Raw genomic sequence first — 18394 nt, 5'->3', positions numbered from 1 at the left:
TATTTAATTGTTTTTTTCTCTCTCCTGCCTCCATTATCAATTTTTCAGATCCTGCTGCAAGAGACTATTTTACTGTTTGAGAGAGGCGATTTTACTGTAGCAACAGGTATTTTTTTTTAAAGTTTATTCTGTAACCATTGCAAGTACTGTACAATTACTGTAACTGTGTAATTTACTGTAGCAACATGTATTTTTTTAATTATTTTCTAATTAAATTATTGTACCCATTATAATAGCATATTTTTGACTGAAAACCAAACCAACTAATTGTTTTCCATTTCTTAATTTTTTTTAATTTCATTTAGTCATAAATAATTTTATTGATTAATTATTTATCTTTTTTTTCAATTTATTCATTTTTTTTTCAAATGAAACTAAAAAATTGATTGAATTGAATCTTAGATTGTATCCTTATCTATTATTACTGTACAATTACTGTAATACTTATAAAATTATTTTTTAAATGTAATTTGTTAAGGAAAAGATTGTTAGTTGCACTGTATGTGGGCGGCAAGCTACAAAATGGTAAAGATGGCGTGCAGTACACGAAAGATGCTGCATTTGGCTTTGAGGTTAATGAAAATACCACATTTCAGAAACTTAAGCAGCTAATATACGAAAAGACTGCTATAAATCCCAACAGGTATAAAATAGAACTGGCTACACGGATTGACAACTCACGTGGGGTAGGGGGTAGACCTTACTTTGTGAGATTTCCAATAACATATGCGAATTTGTGGAGAGTTGTGTACACTCAATTTACATAGTGGCCCGCTCCTCACAGGGGCGGTTCGGTCAGCGTATGGCCTGCTTCGGGCTGGGGCGGTCGGCTTGGTTTGGCTCGCCTCTCGGCCCGGCAGTCCGTTTGATTTTTGGGCCGCCCCAGCCACAAGCGGTTGGGTTATTTTTAAAATAAAATTAGATGGAAGGTTATTTTTAATTTTTTTTTAAGAGTTTTAATAAAAATGGCCGCTATTATCTTAATTATTATTTTCTTAAGTTATATTCGCTCGAACCAGGTAACCAGATGTTTGGCGGTAACTCCATGGCGGCGTACCCGTTCAGCAGTCCGATTATACGAATCAATATCTATGTATAAGGGTACACATGTCAAATGCCCAACAATTTAATCTACCTAAGAAAAGAGCAGTAGATGAGCAACTGTGAGGAGAAATCTGGATTCTCCTTCGCTGCCGCTAATTTCCACCAAAAACCCTGAAAATTATTAAAAATTGCTACAAAAGGGGCCCTGACCAAGCATCGGATCCTCTCTCCTGCTGTAAATTTAACAGGACACAACTGTCGGGGAATTGTTACTTGTAAGGCTGGGGCGAGGCAACTCGCGATCGGGCAAGAGTAACTGGGACTGCACGTTGTGGCTTCGTGCCATGGCTGGAATGATGGAGATAGATTCGCCAATCCCTACTGATGATCGGATTATTGAGGTAGCTTTGTTTGGTACTTGTAATTTGTTTAAGGACAAATAAGTGTTATGCCGGTGAAAATTATTGCTTCAGTTCTTAATCACGTTTGCCCTTTGTTAATCACTGGATTTGAATTTGTGAATCGGGTTAAGGAGGGGTGTGTGGGTGGGGGAGGGACGGGGGGGGGGGCCTTTGTATTTTGGTTGTGGAAAATATTGGGATTTTGGTTATGACTTTGATCTTTTTAACTCCATCTTCAGTTAAGTCTGAGTGAAATTGGATTCTTTCAGTGCATTTATGGGGTATACTTAAGTTAGATAAATTAATTTAGTTTCAAGACTGATCCCAGAAATGCAATATTAGAATCGAGTCTTTTGGTCAGGAGCACTTAATGTATTTTGTTGGTTCTTCCATTTTTTTTATCTGTCTCTGGAATTTGTGTTTATGTATCAAGTAGACATCTGATACCGTGCAATCAATATGATATTAGGGATTTTGGTTCATGATATCTAGTACATAGCTGTCAAAAGGGGTTTTTTAGTCAGATAATACTCTCAGCTGCCTAGTTTGGTTAAGTCAGTGCAGCGTCTAGTCCCCAACATTAGAATCTTTAATGGACTTTTAGTCAAATACGGAGAAAATACAGGAGATTTTGTACTAAAATGAATACTTTTTCTGAGTTTCGAGGTGGATCAGAAAAGATGAAATAGATTCTTACATTTTTACAATATCTACAATTGAAGTGAATACAGATGGAGAATAAACTAGAAAATGACTAACCATTGAGCATATAAATGTTCGGTGTAAATAATGACATACAAAATGGTAATGGAAAACTGATTAAGTACCAAGTAACTGAATGCAGAATATCTAGGCTATACAAATGATGAAGATTGAACTAAATTAGCACCGCTAAAAGTGTCTACGTGAAATTCACTTAATTGCAAATGACAAATGAGTAGATCCACAAAACAAGTAAAAACTAAGACACGAATGATGACGAGAACTAGAGCAAACGGTAAGTTGTGCAGACAAGTGGTTCATCAAGATCATCGACCCTTTTCGCTAGTAGTTTTTGTCTGCCAACTAGGGTCTCTCCAATGTTAGTTGCCAATGTGCCATATGGACTTTTGTACCCTCAAGAGCATCAGACATGAATGGAGCCAGCAGTATCTCCTAATGGAAGTTACCACACTAACAGGCCTCATTTACACTGATTGTGGTTAATCAGCAGATTGATTAAACAAAAAGCCACAATCACTGTATTGTGAAATTAGGTGTGGCATATTGATGGAACTTCTTCATGAATACTGCCTCACTTTTTCATCTGGTTGTAGTTCCACTAATGGAAGTTTCTGCATTACAAGCCTCATTTACACTAACTGTGGTTACACAGCAGATAGAAACAATAACTGTGATCAGTGTGTTGTGAAATCTGGTGTGGCATATTGATCGACTCATTAATGAATACTACCTGGCTTTTTCATTAGACTGGTTTATAAATTTAAGGATATATTTTTGGTGAAAATCTTTTTGGTGATATTTAACGGTGGCATATTTTTTTGTTTTTGTTGCCATTTAATTTGGTTCTCTTTGTTGCCTGGTTTGGTATGTACCAGTTCACTACCAGGCTTTCAACCTTTATTCTGATCTCTTTTGCTGTTGGATTTCTTCACTTAATTTGGATACTGTACTATTCAATGCAACCTAGGGGGTCTGGCATGGAGGCTGTCCTGTCAGACCATAACTGTCACGGTCAATATTGTCACAGAACCAAACCTACACTGAAGTCTTTTTCTGTACTGAGTTTTGGAGGGACATGAAAGGGAGGAGAGGAGAATTGTGAGGTTCTTTGGTTACACCCAAAATTGTTTGGGGCGGGATTAGGGGTGGGGATGTGAGTGAAACCTGAAGAAATGCATAGACTGATTCACCCCATTCTTCTCTTCCATTAAACTTCACGCACCAACTAAATTAGAATTCGGGAGCAAAATAGTAGGGTTCTTTCTTCCCTCTTGCTTCCCTTTCCCTTCTTTCAATCCCTCTCACCTAAGAACCCGTATCACCCTAGGTACCTGAGTGCAGGTGATAAATCCGGACCATTCTTTTAACTTGGCACGAATCTCAAAACAGACCCCTATAGTTTCAATAGGTACCGGATTGAGTTTGGTCCGGCTGGGATTAATCTGGGCCATTCATTATTTTAAATTGCACCTCAGGTACATGGGGGGACACAGACTCCTCATCTAAATCCCAATTGTATAATATGGACATTTTTTTGTTCTATTTCTAATTTAAAAAAAAAAAAATCTATAATTCCGATTTCATTTACTTTAAGCTAATAAAATTGATACAAGACTTATTTTGTATTTCCCATGATAATATTCCCCATCACTTTGTTATAGAAACTAGTCGAATTTGGAGTCCCAGAAGAATTCCTCAGACAAAAGGGCTACGAAGGTCTTCTCCTGTACACCAACAATGCAACCGACCCACAGATCGTCTCTGCCCTTGTCTCTTGCATCCTCTCTGCTGGTTCATCAGAGCCTCAGCCCTCAAGCGAGTCATACACTATTGCACTATGCTGGATCCAGTGGCTTATGTTCAGGCAAGATCCACAAGTATCCCTTCAAACCCTAGCTGAGAAGTCAGCTGGCACTCGAGGTGTCTGCGGTTCGGTGTGGGGCCACAATGACCTGGCATATCGGTGCCGGACCTGCGAACATGACCCCACCTGTGCGATCTGTGTACCTTGTTTTCAGAACGGGGACCACACTGGCCATGATTACTCAATTATGTACACAGGAGGGGGGTGTTGTGACTGTGGAGATATAACTGCATGGAAACGGGAGGGGTTTTGCAATAAGCATCAGGGGGCTGAGAAGATAGAGCCATTGCCTCAAGTGCTGGCCCTGTCAGTGGGGCCTGTATTGGATGCTGTATTGCTTTATTGGAAAGATAAGGTATCGATTATGAATTCTGAAAAGATGGTACTGTTAGTTCACTCTTTGGTTAGTACCTATAGATTTGTATCTGACCACTTTAGGAAATGTATTAATAGTGGTGCACTAAGGGTCTGATGCCTGACAAGCATGCACTGTTATTTACCAGTCCAGTGTCTGAGCAGTATAGGTCTCTGCTCATTACTGTCATATAGTGGTCCTGAGTCCTGAGGACTAGTCTTGTACCAGAAAGGTTTTTTATTTGATAATGTAGGGAGTTTTGAGGAACCAATACCAGTACCAGTTGTGACCATAACAGTACCCCCAAGTGCACAAAGAAGTCAAAAGAAAGGATATCATTAAATTGTTTTCTCTGCCATGATTGTCAGGTGGCATCTGCAGAACCTTCTGGGTTCTATTCCCCCAATACCATAACCACCGCGGTGCTGGAAATGCTACTGGAGTTCTGCAGTTCAAGTGAGAGTCTCCTTTCCTTTGTCGCGACCCGCATTTATGCACAACCTGACTTGTTGGATCTCCTCTTACGCTGTGAGAAGCTCCTAGAAAAATCGGTTGTGAAAAAGCTGCATGAGCTTTTATTGAAATTAATAGCAGACCCGAACTTTAAGTTCCAGTTTGCTCTTAGTTTTGTGCGGTATTATCCTGTGACAGTGGGTGAGATTACCAGGGGATCAGGTGTGGGGCCCAGTGGAGGTGAATTGTCGCTCATGGAGGAATACCCATTGTTGGCCACCTTTTCTGTGCAGATTTTCACTGTACCAACTCTGACGCCTCGGCTGGTACGGGAAGTTGACTTGCTGGGCGTCCTAGTTGGGTGCTTGAGAGATGTTTTGGTGTCTTGTGTAGATGATGGTCGTTTACAGGTAATTTTTTTTTGTTTCGAGTTAAAAGTTTAATTTGAGAGAATTTGAATTTGAGCGAAATGTATAATTTCACGGGTATTTGGACCTTCCCCTTGCACAGTATAAATAGTGTGGATGCTTATTTATAATTTTTATACTGTTACTAAGAGGGAAGCACCTGGCAGGGATAACTAAATTCTAAGTATTAATCACAGCAACCTGCCACAGTAGCAACCTCTCTCCCTCCCTTCCCCTCTCTGCAAAAAGAAAAATAATAAGCAATCAAACAAGCAAACAAATAAATAATGAGAGAGAGAGGTAGAGAGAGAGATCAAAGTACTTACTGATGACTAATTCATTGGTATGATACCTGACAATATCCAAGATGATAACCTTGAACCTAATTATGGGTGGGTATTTTGATGAAAGTAGATCTTGGCAAAGTACTCACTTGCAAGCAAGAATTTAGATACAAGCTTTTCATTAACCATAATTTGCTTCTGTCTTTTAGGCAATTAAATGGGCAAACCAATATGAGTTAATTATGCGCTTAGTAGACGACACCAAGTATGTATTGACCCATGATGAGGTCTCTGTCTACTTGGCCCAAAATCGACCTGATATCTCCTCAAAGTGGATCCAAATCCTTCAAACCCTTCAATTTATGGATCCGCATAAACGGGTCACTACAATACACACAGAGGATGAAAATGAAAACCTAGCTGCGCCTTTTGTGCTCGGTCAATATATAGGCAATGTACACAATTTAATAGTTCAAGGTGCATTTTGCAATTCATCTCATCAAATTAAAGAATTCACGGACGTGACACTCTGTGCGAGTTCTTCTTCAATGATGGAGGGGATGCACCGGGATGCCAAAGTCGGGAGATTGTTATCTGAGAGTGATGCAGGTGCCTGTTATCCTGCGGGTTCCCCAGTCCCTTCCACGGCTTTGTGGCTTGTTCTAGAATGCATCAAGGCAGTTGAGAATTGGTTGAAGCCCGAGTTTCTCTCTCACAATACTGATTCAAGTTCGAGTTTTTCACTCTCTTCGTCACCGATTAAAGTTGGTCGGTTCGGTCGCATGCAAATTGGGAAAGGAAAAAACATCATCATGAGAACCCAAGTGAATCCTAGTCTGACTGAAAACAAGACACTTCTTTGTAAGCTATCAGATGGGACTTTGGTGTATAATGAACCGGGCACAGAATTTGATGTCAATGGAGGATCCAGTTTGTTCAGACTGGCTACCTGGCCGTGTGTTGCCTTTGATGTGAGCTCTCAAGAGATTTCATTTCACATCCCATTGCACCGCTTTCTTTCTCTACTCCTAAGGAGAGCTATGAAGTGGACTTACGGAGAAAGAGGGTCCAGCCAAAACCCTGACGCCAAACCAAATTCTAGCGAAGATAACTTTTTTGGGCAGATTTTGGGTGGTTACAGGTCACCAGGTCTAGCTGCACTTTTGATGGAACACCCGCTTAGGGTTAGGGTATTCTGTGCACAGGTACGGGCTGGCATGTGGCGCAAGAATGGGGATGCAGTGATACTGAGTGCTGAGTGGTACAGGTCGGTGCAATGGTATTGTAAACTCAACATTTTATTTTAGTCTTTTTCTAAATTTGTGTATTCATGAGTTTGATCAATTCTTACTCCAATACAACTTGGCAACATAAGCCCTCTGAATTCTATAAAATGGCTATAATGGACCCTGTTTACTCTCTCTTTCGATAAATCAATGTGAGATGAGCTTTATGTTGGGTAACTTCCAAAAGGATGGACAGTTGGGAAGGATGCTGATATAGTTGGCATGCCAACTTGTGAACCAATCAATTGGAGATATTTGGGGGCTTATTTTAACAAAAAGGAGGGGAAAAAGTTAAGAGCTAAAGTGGTGGGACCTGATCCAACCCATGAGCAGGACCCACTAAGGCATCAGGCTTGCCTGAACTGTGTCTGTTCAGTCAATAATTGTGAGGCTAGGTTTAAGCTTCCATCATAATTGTTAAGTATTTTTATTTATTAAGGCTAGAGCAAGGGTTGGAGGCGGATCTGTTTCTTTTACAATGCTGTGCTGCCCTGGCCCCAGCTGATGCCTTTGTCAGAACAGTACAGGAGCGATTTGGCCTCTCCACCTACACTTCATTAAATGTTACTGATCAAAATGAGTATGTGATTCCCATATTAAATAAATAATTTTACACTACCGGTCCTTTTAAGTTTGTTTATCCTTGTTTTGTTTATTTGTTCATTTGTTTTGTGTGATTCCTGCTAAATTATGGATTACTTAAGGCTGATTTTGATATCAAATCTTCAGGGGTGCTAAGCAAGCGTGATACTTTTTTAGTTACCAAAGAAAACACTATCAATCTATACCAACAGCCAACTGATATGGTTATGATCCTGTTTATGATCTGCTACAGTAAAGGTTTGAGTAATTTGGTTAAATTTTGACATGTAGGTATAGAAAAGGTGTATTCAAATGTTATGGAGTAAGCTCAGATAGGACAAGGACATCTTGTTACTAGGCCTGACTGCTGCTAGTCTGTAATTCACTTGATTAACTTCTCCTTGCTGCTTTTATTATCTAGGTATGAGGCCGTGCTTGTACAGGAGATGCTAACCTTTCTAATACAACTAGTGAAGGAGAGACGATATTGTGGCCTCTCAGCTGTCGCGAATTTGAAGAGAGAGATAATTCACAAATTATGCATAGGTGATGTCACCCACAGTCAGCTGGTTAAATCTCTCCCTCGTGACCTCTCGAAAAATAAAAATCTCCAGCAGGTCCTTGATTCTCTTGCAGTTTATTCAAACCCTTCTGGGATGAAGCAGGTATATTTTGATAATAGATTTATACTTTTGATAAATTTTAGGGTATATTGTTTTGTTAATGGAATAACTCAGTTGTCATAAGAAAAATGGGGTGGGGGTGGGGGGAGGAGAGACTTGGAGCTGTGCCATGTTATGATAATTCTAAAATTTGAGTCTTGACTTTCTCTGAATTTCCATCTAATCAGTTCTTTCTTTAGAGAATTTCTGGAAAGCAGTAGTTTGGTGATCCTTATATTCCTTTTTAACTTTTATTTGAATCATTTGAATTATGACAAACTGTTCACATGCACCAGGGCAAATACTCTCTGAAAAAGGAGCACTGGAAGGAGCTTGACCTGTATCACCCGAGATGGAACTCGCGAGACTTGCAAGCCGCTGAAGAGAGATACTTTCGGTTTTGCAGAATCTCCCCTCTCAATTCCCAAATTCCAAAATGGACCCAGGTATTTAACCCGTTAAACCACATACGCAAAATTGCCACTGCCCCAGCCACTCTAGAAATTGTGCGTGCTGTGTTGTACTACTCAGTTTGCGGCGAGTTGGCACCAGTATCTCGTGCACCTGAAAATGTTTTGGTGGTGGCGCTACACCTAACCTCTCTAGCCCTTCAAATTTGTGAATTGGAATCTAAATCACAACTGGGATCAGAATCATTACCCTTTTTGAAACATGCAAGTGAGGAGTTTGGCTCAGAAAAGGATTTTGGCCGAAAGCAAAGTCTGGTTTCGTTGCTGTGTGTGCTGAGGCGAAGGTACAAGGAAGAAAATGAAAATGGAAGTGGAACTGGACATGGAATTGGCAAGTTTTCTAACGTGCTAGGTTTGATCGAGGACTTGTTGAAGAAATTTGCAGCAATGAGCGGGGAGTGTATGGCTGTGGTGAGAGAAGTGATGCCAGATCTGATAGTTGACATGATGGGGCCTTCAGGTCAGGGAGTGAGTTCGACGTCCAGGACCAGCATGGGTTCAGATTCTTACTCAGATAAGAAGGTAAAGGCACGTGAACGCCAGGCTGCTATCTTGGTAAGAAAATTGCTGTAAAATTGTTCTTTTACTGAACTTCATTCTATTATGTGCTATTTTGTGGTTGCTACCATGAAGCATCAATTTCCAGTTTCAATTAATTTTTTATATTTCATTATATTTTTTATTTTGAATCCTGAATCAACCCTTAGTTTATCCAAAATACAACAAAAAATATATTTGTATAAAACTTGATCAAAGTGGTAGGTACTTGAACTGCTGGTCTGACAGAATAATAAGAAACTTTGATAATTAGATAATGAGATTCCAGATTTATTTGATTGGTCATCCACTTTAGAAATCTAAAATAGATTAAATAAATATTAGGCTAAAATGAGAGCCGAGCAATCAAAATTCGCGGACACCTTAAAGAGCTCAGGAGATGAGGCAACAGAAAATCATAAACCTGACAAGGAGAAGGCCGAAAGCAGCAGTGTGGATGTTCAACAAGAAGAACCCTTGCCTGTTTGCTCTCTATGCCATGACCCATCCTCTACTCAGAGCCCCTTGTGCTATCTCATTCTTCTCCAGGTATGTTACCTTATGCATGACAAGTACATGCAATTCTACTACATCAACTGTAGTTGCATGTGGAAAAGGACCCGTTATGATTTAGGACATGAAAAGCAATTTATCCTTGCAACTTGTCAAGGATCAAAAGGTACCTGTACCGGATGAGTTATATGCTGCAGCATATTGTTCATACTATATAATAACTGACATCAGCAGTTGTGGTCCTGAGTTTAGTTTTTGAAGTTCATATTTCTTGAGGTATGTAATTGTAGTTACCTTGCTAGCTGTTTTACTTGTTATATAATAACCAACAAGTAGAATTCTAAACTATCTTTCTTTAACTATGTTTCATTTTAAACCAGAAATCAAAACTTCTGACCTTTGCTGAGAAAGGAACCCCATCATGGGATGAAGGATCCACCTCATCAGATATTGGGTCGGTCTCCTCAGATCCGTCGGAGGAACTTGATAGCCCCTTTAGTCCTAGCTCGGGTATCTCTCTAGAAGAATACTCATTTGAAATAGACCCTTCTTCTGATGATGAGTCCCCACAGCTCTCTGCTATGACGCCCATTCAAACCATAAATCCTAATCTGAACCCTAGTTTGAGTGGGTTTCACTCTCTTGACACAATAGAAGAGGAGATATACAACTCGATCTTACAGGACCTCAGTAAAGACGTCCGTGACACTGAAAAGGGCAAAATTACAAAAAGTCCATCAGTTTCTGGGGTGTATGCTGCATGCCTCAAGAGGGATGCCTCGAAGAATTATGAAAGTAGTAAAATTACAAAAAGCCCCTCAGCGGGTTTACGAGCTAGTGCCTTGTTCTCTATGCAGAGCGGCACAAGCCTGGTGTCCCCTAAGAGAGAGAAAGTTACTGGGTCGAGCTCTGGTTTGGGGAAAACCCGGTTTGGTCCAGTCAATAGTGACGGGGTACACATATCATCATGTGGCCATGCAGTACACCAAGAGTGCCATGAGCGGTACCTCTTTTCTCTCAAGCAACGGTAAGATTTCTTTTGTTTATTTTATCTTCTAAAATTGGACAAGTTTGATATGTAGTACAGTCAGCTCTGGTTTCGTCATCCTCTTATGGTTTTCTTTTGTTTCAAGCACTCTTCACTATATGACGGCCATGGTGTTTTTATGTGTATGTAACGCATGACCAGTACTCTCAAAATCTATTCTATTTTATTGCTCTCTTATGATGTTTTCAGATTTATCAGGAGACTTGGTTTTGAGGGAGGCCACATAGTTGATCCAGATATGGTAATCCGTCTCTCTACCCCTCCCCCTCCCCTGTTTTAGCAAGTCTTTAGTCAAGAAAGCATCTCTACCTTTACTCTATTTAATTTACTAAAGTAATTTCCTTCCTCTCCATCTTAGATATAAATTATTAAGTTACTGCAGTCTGATTATAGAAAAGAGTTAATTTAAAAGCTTATTTTAGTTGTCAGTCATTGCCATAATCTCTCCTTGTCTCTACCCTATAAAGCTTATTCTAACTATTGTTTCTTGAATTCATTAATTAGAAGCTATTTTCTTACGCATAGTCTCTCTCTTTTTCTAGGGTGAACTCTTGTGCCCAGTATGCCGCCGCTTTGCAAACTCCATCCTCCCGGCAAGTCCGCACATTTCCTCCAGATTTGCACATCTGCTTCCTGCAAATCTACTTACTGGTACTGCCGCCTCCCCCCTTTCACTTGCTCTATCTCTCCTCCAATCTGCCTCAAAAACTGTGGGGAAAGAATCCTTCCTAAAAACTATCAGCATCCTTAAGACAACCCCGGACCCATCTTTGGAACCTTCTATCAAGAAGCTTGCTACACTATACTTTCCCCAAAGTAGCACCAAGTTCTCCTCAGATGACCGGTTGAGCGAGTCACTCTTTTTATGGGACACTATGCGATACTCCATCATTTCCACTGAGATAGCAGCTCGAGGCCGAAAGAAGAGTAGTGTGGAGGCACTGAATGGAGAATTAAATTCTTCAAGTGGGTTTATATTGTCTCTATTGTTTGGAGTGGCTCGAGGTGCTCGAAACTTAAGATGCACAGAAGTGCTTTTGCGGCACAAGGGCCTTCAGTTACTTGCTGGGTCAGTGTGTTTTGGTTTGACTGGGGCTAACGACCTTTCAGATATGAGCAAGAGGAGAGGTGAGAGAATTGTTTTTTTTTTTTTTTATGATACTGTTCCACATTGTTAGTGTTTACGTTCTGTATAGGCTGGATACTTCTAAAGGCAAGGTATTTGAACATGCAATTTACTGGTTTGTTATGGTTTATGTTGGGCCACTTTGGTTGAATCTGGGTCGGGATATAGCCTTCGTGACTTGGTGCCAACAGAATTTTAAAGACAAGCTCCAAAAATCTAATAAGGATATTAATCAAATCGAACTCATATTGAGCACATAAGAAATAACATATAATAATCACAGGTAGAGTACCAGGCAGTGTGTTTGGCTGTATTTATCTACCTCATTTGAACCTTAATCTAGAACTAAGCCCCACTCCTACTAATCATGGTAAAGTATACTGGTCTAACCATTCTGATTGTCTGCAGGTACGTTTGCATCAATTTCAGAGGCTACAAGTGAAGGAGAGATGTATCCCGATATGCAGTTCTGGAAGCTGATTGCAGATCCGGTTTTATCTCGGGACCCGTTTTCTTCTCTTTTGTGGTCCCTCTTCTGCCTCCCCATGCCATTTCTCTCCTCTGATGAATTTTTCCTTCCTTTTGTACACCTCTTCTATGTCATCTGCCTAGTTCAGGTAAACATCAATCACTCCTGCTTCCCTTTTGTCGAATGCTCTGTGTTTAAGTGATCCGTCCTTAATTGTATAATCAAGAGAAATTTTGATGCCAAATAGTTGGGCTAAATTGTGCGTTAGTCAAGGTATTGTGGACTGATTTAGGTCTACCTGCAGGACAATTCAATTTTATTAAGCTTCATTGCTGAAGTGAAGCTCAACTGGTTACTTAAGGGTTGCTTCAGCTTGAATGCGTTTAAGCTTCAAGATACTGCTATTGAGATTGTTTCTCAAATGTATAATATCCTTCTTCTTTTTGTAGGCCTTGATCACATGCTACACTCATTCAATCATCGACACATCATGCTTCTCCAATTATCCCATTCATGATACAATGAAATCCATGTCCAGCATTGACTTTGTAAAAACCTTTTTCATCTCCAATTCGTGTGATCCATTTTCTTCCCCAATAGACAACCTTCGCCGCCTTACCTTCCCTTTCCTTCGTCGATGTGCCTTGCTGCACAAGATGCTGACAACAGCGGCCAAGGGCCCGTTATATGACAGTTGCACCATTTGGGATGGGTCAGGCCTCAATCTGTCGCGAGACCCATTAGACCGGGCTTGTTTTGTGAAAATGGAGCTAGAGGGAGTGAGGGAACTGGAGGCCGCCTTTCGAGTGCCTCCACTGGAGACTATCTTGAAGGATGAGGTGGTGAATGGCTTAGTCTTGAAATGGTGCCGCCATTTCTGTGAGGAGTTTAAGAATTTTGAGAGCATGGCACCCTTGTATTGTGTACCAGCCGTCCCATTTAGGCTAATGCAGCTACCAATACTTTATCAGGATCTACTTCAGAGGTAATCTTTGCTGAATTTGAGGACAATGCTAATAAAGAAAGAGGAGGGATCCAATTACACTTTTTTTGGTGACACCGAATTACACACTCAATTTTCAAACTTTTCAAAGTTAAAATAGTCGATCCAAACCGTCCAACATAATGGATATATTGAAATGTGCTTGCAGATCAAATTTTATATTTTTTTACTATTTATTTAGTATTTAACAAAAATGCTATATTCAGACCATTGAATTTTTGTACCCATCTTAATGAATAGTATAAAAATTCAAAAAAATGTAAAATTTGATCTGCAATCACATTCTAACAAATATCCATCACGTTGAATGGTTTGGATCGACTGTTTGGACTTCGAAAATAGTGTAATCCGGTGTCACCAAAAAATGGTGTAATTGGATCCCTCATAAAGAAATCCCAGTAATTGTCGTATCAATATTTCTCTATTTTGTATTTGTCCCTGGCTATATCCTACATGTTGCACTTTCATAAATTTTTTTAAATTGTAATATTTTGAACCTTTTCCTTTTATTTATTTTTCTTATATTTATATATTTATTTTATTTATTTTGGTGGGGTGTTGGATGAACTAACAATTTCAGATACGTGAAGAAGCAATGCTCAGAGTGTGCCAATGTACCAGACGAGCCTGCACTATGCCTCTTGTGTGGGAAATTGTGCTCCCCCAGCTGGAAATCTTGTTGTCGGTAATTTCAGAGCTGACCTTCTTTTTCCTTGGAAATACAAGGCCATGCGTTATTGGTTTGTAGTTTAATTCGTTGCTCTACATTTTTTTTTTATTATTCTAGGGCTGGTAAATGCCAGAATCATGCACTAGCATGTGGGGCCGGTGTCGGTGTTTTTCTGCTTGTCAGGGTTTGTATATTTTCTCTTCTTTCTCTTTGGATTCTGTTAGAAAAAAAATCTTTTGTACTCACATTTGTTTCTGACAAGGACTTGTATTAATATATTTTTGCCAGAAAACAACAATTTTATTGCAAAGATCCGCAAGGCTTGCCTTTTGGCCATCTCCTTACTTGGATGCTTTTGGTGAAGAGGTAAAGTTTTTTATATATCATATATAGAAAATAAAATGAAAAGAAAATATCATAATGAAATCAAGATTATCATATACCCAGTCATAAAGTGGTTCAAATTTTCACAATGCCTTCACTCAAATGAGTAATCGATGTATGGAACCATTTTGGTCATGATGTCACTGTTATGAGATGACTGGTACTGTATGGACATGACAAATTTTCTTCACAAATATGAAAATGTCCAAATTTTAATATTTATATGGTTGTATTTTTCCAAATACCCTTATTGCTTTGTAATTGTTTGGTTGTGCAGCTGAACTTTTCTTTTGTACTCTGTTTATCTATTTTACTAATTATTATATATGATGTAATAATTATTACTATTGTGTTGATTGTTCTATGTAATGTTTTGTAAACAAAGGATCATGACATGCATAGAGGAAGGCCCTTGTATCTCAGTGAAGAGAGATATGCTGCTCTAACATACCTGGTATGAACCTTTTCCAAAGATGCACATATATCACTGTAAAACAACAAAATTGCACATACACCTGAAAAACAAAGTATGTGGCTCCTACAAAATAAAGGAAATCTACCTTCTTGGCTCCTGTTTGTCTCTAGACAAATTTTGTTGAAGAAATACTGTCTGGGACAACAAAAGTTCTGTGGTTTGTGTAGGGGAATAATAAAATTTTCAAATCTTGAATGCTATTCACAGGTGGCATCTCATAGCCTTGACCGCACATCTGAAGTGCTTCGTCAGACAACTATTGGCCTCTATTCCATAGACTAGGGTCATGGACAGAGCTGAGAAGTTTGAAATCTGGAAAGGCACCTGTTGCTCTCTAGGTATGAAACTTTATGATCATGGAACATTTTATTTTTCTGTTTTCTCTTTGTTGAACTGTATTATTATTTTCTCAAGTCTCTCCTCTTGGGTTTATGGTCATGGCTGGTATGTCATCAATAGGTACCACCATGCTTCAGGTCCACCAGATTGGTACTGACAAGAATTGTTCTTTTTTGTTACTTGTCGGCACAAAGAATTGTTCTCTTTGTTGAACTGTAATGGTTCATGTGCAAATAGAACCATTGAATACTAATTTGAACTGAGATCAATAGATGCACTTTTTTTTTTCTTTTTCTTTTTCAGATAAGAAATCAAGAAAGTACTTGCCAGGTTTGTACATCGATCTTCCATATCAACCTCTCTCAAGTGTTTCCATCTTAAGATTTCATGTTAAATGTACATAAAACTGTTCAAGCGTATCATTTTTATTTTTTTTTTCCTTTTTTTCTTCTTGTTTGTTAGCTTTGTTAATGTTGAATCTGCCAGTAAGTTATTTCCTCTAATAGTTCAATCAATCGCTCTTCTGTTTAACTTGTGTATTAATAGTGTAATGTATTAGGCCTAACGTGTTGGCTTTTAAGTCATTAAGAGATTGTAAAAAAAGTTGCTAATGTGGATAATTTCTAAATGTTGATTTTTCAACCTACTAATTCACATAAAAAAAAAATTTGAAATGTGATAATATTTTATGACCATATAGAGAAAATAATATATATTACATTTAATGGTTTTATTTTGATATTTATATTTAAATTTTAAGTAACCAGGTTGTTTAATTTATGGAGCACGCTTGACGCTTCACATAGTAAATGATTAACATAAATCGATCTAAATTATAACTAATTATTTAATAATTTATAAAGAGAAGGAATCACTCGATAATAGTTTTTTTTGACAACCTTGACAATGAATTTAAGAAAAAAAAATGAAAATTATACAATAAATTTATAAAGAGGAATCAGCCCGGAATTTTTTATTAATAGAAAAAAAAATATCGAAATACGGAATTGTTTTTGGAATTTTTCGAGATATAAGTAAAACGGGTTCAAATAACCCGTCCCATGGGACGGGACTAATTAACCCGTTCGGATTTCTTAATCTAATTAACGCTAACAGCAGCTTAGTCGCGTGGAAGAAAAGAAAAAAAAAATCCGGACGGGATAGAAAAATCCGTCCAGAACAGAACAAAAAAAAAAAAAAAAAAGCTCAGACGGAGTTATAAAACCTATGTGAGATTTTCATTTATATTATTATATTATATTATATTATATTTTTTATATTATATTATATATTATTATATTATATAATATAATATATTTTTTATATTATATTATTATATTATGAGTAGAACTAGGGTGTTCTTAAGCTCACCAAAGTGTTTGGTGAGCTTAACTTCAAAATCCAATAAATCGGTTTTAAATGACGAATTTGAATCGTTAGAACCCGCCTATCTTACGAATGATGCGTCTACATGTGAAAATTTTAAACATTTGAATTAATTTAGTATAAAGTCAATCGGTCAAAATTAAAAGGTTAATAAATTAATTTTAGTGCATTCATTTTTTAACCTTTTTTGACCGCTTGACTTTATACTAAATTAATTCGAACGTTTAAAATTTTCACATGTAGATGCATCACTCGTAAGGTAGGCGGGTTTCAACGGTTCGAATTCGTCATTTGAAACCGATTTGATAGATTTTGGAGTTAAGCTCACCAAACACTTTGGTGAGCTTAAGAACACCATAGTTCTACTCATAATATAATATATATAAGTATATTAATATAATAATATAATATAAAAAACAAAAAAATATAATATAATATAATATAATATATAAAATCATAATATAACATAATATAATATTATATAATATAATAATAATATAAATGAAAATCTCGGACGGGTTTTATAACTCCGTCCGATCTATTTTTTTTTTTTTTCTTTTCTTTCACGCGACTAAGTTGCTGTTAGCGTTAATTAGATTAAGAAACCCGGACGGATTAATTAGTCCCGTCCCATGGGACGGGTTATTTGAACCCGTTCTACTTGTATCACAAAAAATTCCAAAAAAAATTCCGTATTTCGATATTTTTTTTTATTAATAAAAAATTCGGGGAATCAGCCACCAGTTAGTTCATAACATTGCTGAACCAACCCCGGTGAGTACTTCACAGTTCACACCATAGCCGGCTGTTTGAACTCACCACTGACGCTCGAAGTCAGAGCAATATTACCAACCAACCACTAAGATGTACTCAACGTAATCGTGCTGGGCACAAGACAAACACAAATCCGCACCAGTGCAAGTGCCCGTTCCTTCAGACCTTTTGAGAGGAAAAATGGAGGTACTGGAGAGCTCCGGTCATCTAGCCAAATAAAAATTTACAAAGCCAATGTTTACTCTGTGAAAGCTGCCGAAATTTTTATTAATAGAAAATTAATTAAATAAATATCCAAAATGAAGAACAAATCTAAGTTTTTTCGAGATATAGGGAAAACGTGACAGTTAATCAAGTCCTCTAGTCGTTATATACTATCACGCCAGAATTAACGTAAATCTCTGCACTTACACTTATTAATTAACTAAAAAAATTATAGCCGTTATAGACTATCACGACTAGGAATTTTTTATTTTTTTTAGTGTTAAATGACTGCATTTGAAAGAATTTGAATGAAATAGCTGCAACATTCCTAGCTGTGATAATCAATCACGGCCAGGAATTTTTTTTTTTTTAGTTAATTAATAAATGTGGTGATTAGTATGACTAATCCTAGCTGTGATAGTCTATAACGGCCAATCACGTTTTCTCGAAAAAATTCAGATTTGTTTTTCATGGAGATTTATTTAACTAATTTCCTATTAATAAAAATTTTGGTGAAAGCTGCTGGAGAGAGGATCCCCTCCATTCATTACAAGCAGAAGATCTCCATTTAACCCAGAGTAGAAATGATTCAGCTCCCCAAGCAGGACAACAGTACAACACCAACGGTCAAGCACTGGAAATTTTAAATATTGAGAGTGCACTGTTTGGTACAAGTTTTGATATTTCTCATAAAATTAGAAACCACCGTTGAATCAGTAATTTTCAAAATGACTTGATAAGTAGTAAAAAAATTCAGAAAATATAAAATTTAGTCTCCAAGTACATTTTAATATAGAAATCAACTTAAACGGTTCGAATCGACATTTTGAGCTTTGAAAATTGAAAAACGAATTGGTAACACCAAAGCTCAGGAACTACCACTTTGATCTTAGCCAACCTCTATATATATATATATATATTATAATTCAAATAAA

General features: G+C 37.8%; 1 protein-coding gene across 3 annotated transcripts; it reads left to right on the top strand.

The window, feature by feature from the left end:
- The first annotated feature begins 1013 nt into the window (after window positions 1-1013).
- Window positions 1014-15619, top strand: PRT6 (proteolysis 6). 3 transcript variants are annotated; one of them, XM_078322256.1, is made up of 19 exons: window positions 1014-1445; window positions 3830-4387; window positions 4756-5250; window positions 5741-6798; window positions 7257-7397; window positions 7821-8064; window positions 8358-9086; window positions 9414-9617; window positions 9962-10608; window positions 10819-10870; window positions 11172-11757; window positions 12164-12372; window positions 12674-13209; window positions 13808-13912; window positions 14015-14081; window positions 14186-14263; window positions 14667-14735; window positions 14964-15094; window positions 15399-15619. In XM_078322256.1, the coding sequence occupies exons 1-18, from the start codon at window positions 1389-1391 to the stop codon at window positions 15036-15038; spliced, it is 5910 nt and encodes a 1969-aa protein (XP_078178382.1). In that variant the 5' UTR covers window positions 1014-1388; the 3' UTR covers window positions 15039-15094; window positions 15399-15619. The 3 variants fall into 3 exon arrangements, with proteins under 3 accessions (XP_078178382.1, XP_078178381.1, XP_078178380.1); XM_078322255.1 differs by having other exon boundaries at window positions 1017-1445; window positions 5741-6810; window positions 10828-10870; XM_078322254.1 differs by having other exon boundaries at window positions 1017-1445; window positions 5741-6810.
- Window positions 15620-18394: the final 2775 nt, after the last annotated feature.

The sequence above is a fragment of the Carex rostrata genome, chromosome 20 (assembly GCF_964058835.1).
Source record: "Carex rostrata chromosome 20, lpCarRost1.2, whole genome shotgun sequence".
NCBI lineage: Eukaryota > Viridiplantae > Streptophyta > Magnoliopsida > Poales > Cyperaceae > Carex > Carex rostrata.
The sequence above is the reverse complement of the archived record's forward strand: the minus strand, read 5'-3'. Positions and strand labels throughout refer to the sequence as shown.